At 43.5% G+C, this 5,203-nt stretch overlaps 1 protein-coding gene across 4 annotated transcripts in view; it reads right to left on the minus strand.

The window, feature by feature from the left end:
- Positions 1-5,203, minus strand: part of LOC111863385 (microtubule-associated protein futsch) — a 76,255-nt gene that overhangs the window by 21,196 nt on the left and 49,856 nt on the right. For all 4 annotated transcript variants that reach the window (XR_002842593.2, XM_023849655.1, XM_023849656.2 and 1 more), the window contains exon 2: positions 648-4,228. Coding sequence is in view for 3 of the 4 variants with exons in the window: in XM_023849655.1 (XP_023705423.1) it covers positions 648-4,228 (3,581 nt within the window). In the remaining variant the exon portion in view is untranslated. The remainder of the gene's footprint in view (positions 1-647; positions 4,229-5,203) is intronic.

Genomic DNA, 5,203 nt, shown 5'->3' on the forward strand with positions numbered 1-5,203 from the left:
ATTAGGTACCGAATTTTTACGGCCGAGACTGAAGTTCAGTAGCAGTAGAGTCTAAAGACCCGTCCACATTACTCGTGCTCGTGCGTCAGAAGCTTACTGCTGACATCTGTTGTGAAGAAATGCGAAGGCTTTGTATGCAAACCAGTTTGGGTGTCCACTTCGTCAGCTCCAGATCCTGATTTTCCGGCAGCAGTAAGCTTCTGACGCACGAGCACGAGTAATGTGGACAGGCCTTAACAGATTTTGCTTCATGGAGTGCAAATTGGAAAATTTTACCTCCGAATACTTTGATTTTTCCTAGGCAATTATTATTTGATTAATATCCCTGAAATATATGACAGATACAACCAGCCCTAAATCAGCTATACGCATCTTAACATATACTGATATTTTTTTAAAATCAATTTAAAAGTTATTAGAATATTTGGATCTCCATTAGAGTGTTCTTTAACGTACATCTGTCATAAAGGTGATTAATTAAAGAAACGACCTTTTATTCTGGGAACATAATGACAGTAATAAATTCATTCTTCAGATAAAATAAGTTACTGACTCCTAAAGCATATGATTCGCATAAGTACTATGATCTTTTAAAGGGCCAACATAACTTCAAACAAGAACATAAATTCACGATGAAGCATCTTTACCTCATTATTCTCAGCAGTTTTACTCAAAGTCTGTCTCGCCTGATAACCTCTGAATGTTGCTTGAATTGTTGTAGCAGCCCGGTTTAACTCCTTAGCCTCTTCCTCAGCTGTGTCTGTCTCTGTTGCTGGCTTTTCTTCGTCCTCTGTTAGCTTATCTTCTAGAGCAGGTTCGACAGCGGCGTCAGTCCCTGTCAGTGAAGGGATATCATCAGTTTGAGCATTGACTGAGTAGGCAGGCGATTCCGTCTCCGTTGTTCCTCTTACTGCGTTGGATGAAGACCCTTCTTGTTCACTGGCTTCCGCCACAGTCTCCGCTCCAACAGACGGCGAAGCAGTGGGCGGTCTGCTATCATTGCCTGCCTCGCCTGTAGCAGTTCCATCTTCCGATTTTTCTTGGATCCCAGTTGAAAGAAGAAGACTTGATAATGGCTGACTTGCAGTGTTCACAGTTTCTTGTTCTGTATCTGCAGGGACCGTCGGATATTTGGCGGTCTGAACCTCTTCTCTTGGTTCTGCAGACACTTCTGTACTTTCATTTTCAACCTCGGGCTCTCCTAGTTCTGCAGATGAAGATTTCTCAACCGTTACAGAGCTCACTGGTCGATAGCCTTCTTCTGCTGATTCTGTAGCATTTACTGGCCTTGTCCCTTCTAATTCTGCTGAATTGTCGGCATTTTCTGTTGCAGAACTTTCTGGTATACTTCCCTGCTCTGTAAATGAATCAGGAGCGCTGTCTCGTATTTTGTGTAATGTTTCTGTAAGATCTGCCGCTTCTGCCACAACACTCGATGGTCTACTTCCTTCATCTCTGGTTGAACCAGAAGCTTTGTTCCATTCTACAGTACTGTCTGGTCTGCTTTCTTCTTCTGTGAAACCTAGTGTAATTGCTGATCTATTGCATTCTTCTTTCGCAGATTTTATTTCTTCGTCCCTCGTGGAGTTTTCAGCACTTACTGAACTACTTAGTTCGTCTTTCTTTGGTTCTGAAGCGCTAGTTGGCCGACTTCCTTCTTCCTTTACCGCACTTGCTGCACTAGATGGCCTACTCCCTTCCTGCTCTGTCAGATCTGTAGAACTAAGTGGCCTATTTCCTCCCCCCTCTTTGGCAGATTCGGCTGTACTAGCAGATATGTTTTTATCTTCCTTGGTAGTTCCAACGCCACTGGCCGACGTGCTTACTTCTTCGGTAGATTCTACTGCGCTTTCAGGTATGTTTTCTTCTTTGGCTAATGTCTGACTTTCTCCCGGCTCAACGACTACTGCTTCCTCTACTGTAGAACTGGTTGGTCGACTTTTCGTTTCTTCTGTTGGAATTGCAGCAGTGTCTGGTAGAGTTTCTTCCCCTTCTGTGGTATAAGCAAGACTAATTGGTTGGTTTCCTAAACGATCTTCAGAAACATCTACGCTTTCTACTGTCGATGACTCAGTTTCTTCCATCTTCACGACCTCAGAAACAGTGAGTGTTTTGCTTTCATTATTTTTTGTAGGATTTTTAGCTTCAACTAAGCGATTACCCTTTTCTTCAGTTGTGTTACATACCGGCCGATATTCCACAGGCTTCTCTGGAACTTCATCCCCTGCAACAGAATTTTGTTCGCTTTCTTCATATTTTCCGTAGATTGCGGCACCCATCGGTCTTCCTTCCTCTAGATTTTTATCAGTAGTACTAGCCGGTCGGTTACCTTCCTCTTCTGTTGATTCATCAGCAGTAACCAGTATACTTCTTGCGGGTCCTTCTGTGATGTTGACATCATCGACTGTGGAACTAACAGGCCTCGCTTCGTTTCCTTTATTGGATTCTGTTGCACTTAGTGGTCGAATTTCTACTTCTTTGGTAGGCTCTGCCACATTGACAGGGAGAATATCTGCTGTCTCTACAGAGTTCTGTAAGGAACCAACCGTTGAATTTTCGGGAATTCTTCCACCAGCTTCTAATTCATCAGCTTTTATTAGCGGACTTCCTATAGTGTCTTGTGACATTTCTACTTCTCCTAATACAGCATTTCCTTCTTCCTTGATCAACTGTGAATCGTTGACTGGTCGAGTTCCATCTTCTGCGGTATATTCTGTAACACTAACAGGCCTGCTTCCTGCATTTTCTTTAGAGTGTTCTATGGTATCGGCTAACAAAATGTCGGGCCTGCTTCCACTATCTTCTAATTCATTGGCGTTAAGTGACGAAATTTCTGCAGGTTTTTCAAATTCTGTATTTTCTGCCGCGACATTTCCTTCTTCTTCTGCTGACTCTACAGAGCTAGTTGGTCGACTTCGTGCAGGTTCTTCAGAGACGTCTCCATTGTCCACTTCCGAAATCGTGGGTCTGCTTCCTTCCTGCTTTGTTAGCTCTGAGGAACTGAGAGGTCGGCTACCTCCTTCTTTGATTGATACGACAACGTTATCTGGCCGACTATCCTCAATTCTTTCTGAAAATTCGATATTATCTGCTGCAGAACCAGCTTGCCCAGCTTCTTCTTCTTTTCTGGATTCAGCAACACTTCGTGAGCTATTATCATCTTCACTGACAGAACCTATAGTCATTTTTGTTTCCTCAGTCTCCTGAGCACCACTGGCCGGTCTGTCCACACTTTCGCCAGTGGACGCTGGAAGAGAGTCTACCTGTGCAACTTCTGTGGCTTCAATAGCGGATTCTGCTTCATCTTTCGAAAGTGATATCGAACTTTCTGGTCTTCTTGTTTCTGTGGCACTAAAGGGACGGCTGCCTTCAGGTGATTCTGTGCCTTGCTCCATAGTACTCTGAGGTCTGCTACTAGGGGATTCCTTGTCGGTAGGTGATAAACTCGTTTCCACTCCTTGCTTTTGCTCAGGTACTGGTTCTCCTTCTACTAATGAGGCACTGGTTGGCCTGGTCCCGGCGACACCGGCACTTGTTGACTTTGAATCGACGTAATCCTCATTGATAACAATTTGTGAGGCACTTGGTCTGCTACCCTGTTCGGGAGTTTCATCCAGTTTGGCAGTGTATAGTTTATCTTCAGGCACTGGTTCTCTCGAACTTTCTACGCTTGATTTAGGGGTGTCTTCAGGTATAAGTGTTGAGACAGACCCGCTGTCTTCGGGTTCTCCCTTAGCACCACTTTTAATGACAACATCCACAACTTCACGCCCAGACTTCACTGATAAAGGTGACTTCGCTTCGCCATCTTCAGTAACTTCAGCAGTATCCGCCTCGCTGTCCGCAGGCGCTGGAGAAACAGAAATACTAGCACTGCCACTCTGCGTGACGGCCTCGGTCTCTTCCAGAATTTCTTTTGAGTCTTCGTTGTGAGTGTTCACAACAGCTACGCCGGTAGCAACGCCTATGACAGCTGCTGTTCCAGTTGCAGCGGCAGTCAGTTTGCCAGCATCACCATCATCTGCTTTCAGTGTACCATTCAGCTCTGGAGCGGATTCGTTCTGCTTTTCGGTCAGGTTCAGCGCATCATCGTTCTGTAGGTCCGTAATATCCAGTGGTTCTTTCTCTGGGCTGTCAACCAGATTTGCAACATCGGCTGTGGGATCCTGAGGTATGCCTGCCTTCTCTGAGCCATGCGTAGACGATGGTGATAGCCCAGCATTGTGAGCTGAAAGGGAGAAGTAAACAAATTAGTATGCGCCTGTCATAAATATGGCGGTTAGCAAACAGAAAAATTGAAGTGGAGCAGAGTGATGGATGACTCCTCTCTTAACAGTTCAGAATAGTAAATAATGTTATATTTCAGCATCGTCTTACACTGAGATCTGACTTAGAGGTCTCTGCGTCGTCTAAGTGCAACTTAGTTCGTTGTTCCATTATTAGACACTACTTCACTACATATTTTGGCCTAAATGGCCATCTTCAGGTGTACAAGTTGCAGTAACTCAGATGGCCATTTAGGCCCAAATACTCGTATATAATGAAGTAGTGTCTAATAAATGAACAAGAACTACGTTGCACTTAGACTGCACAGAGACCCATAATTCAGAGTAGTAAAGATTTTCGGTCGTTCTAATTACGCGTACAATGATTGCCATAATTGTTATTCTCCTCTTGCTCTCACTTTGGAGCATAAGGCTGATTTCTCAATTTCATGATTATTTTACAGACGGTAGGACTCCTTGGTTAGGTGATCAGCTAGTTTCAAGGCCTCAACCTAAACACAGGACAACATAAGCACAGAATAAACGCATACATACACCAAATATTCATGCTTTTGTGGGATTCGAACCCACAATCCCGGTTTCCGAACGAGTAAAGACAGAACATGCCTTAGACCGCTCGGCTACCGTGATCGGCTGATTACCATATATCGGCATAAAATTAATAAAGCTACTCTATGGAATTATTTTAATATAAGGATACGTTTCCTCTGGTTAATCACAGTGACTGAAATAGAAATTCTGGCCATGTCTGACAAAATTCGTAAGTAAACAGCCATTGTTCGAGTATTGTCCACAGTCATTGCCGAATGAGATTCTGGCTCCTTCAATTCATCATACATTTTATTTCATCGTAAATATTCCATTGTGTATCATGTTACTATATATTTTCATATTATATGAAAATATTATTATTATTG

This window comes from Cryptotermes secundus, unplaced genomic scaffold (genome assembly GCF_002891405.2).
Source record: "Cryptotermes secundus unplaced genomic scaffold, Csec_1.0 scaffold568, whole genome shotgun sequence".
Taxonomy (NCBI): Eukaryota; Metazoa; Arthropoda; class Insecta; order Blattodea; family Kalotermitidae; genus Cryptotermes; species Cryptotermes secundus.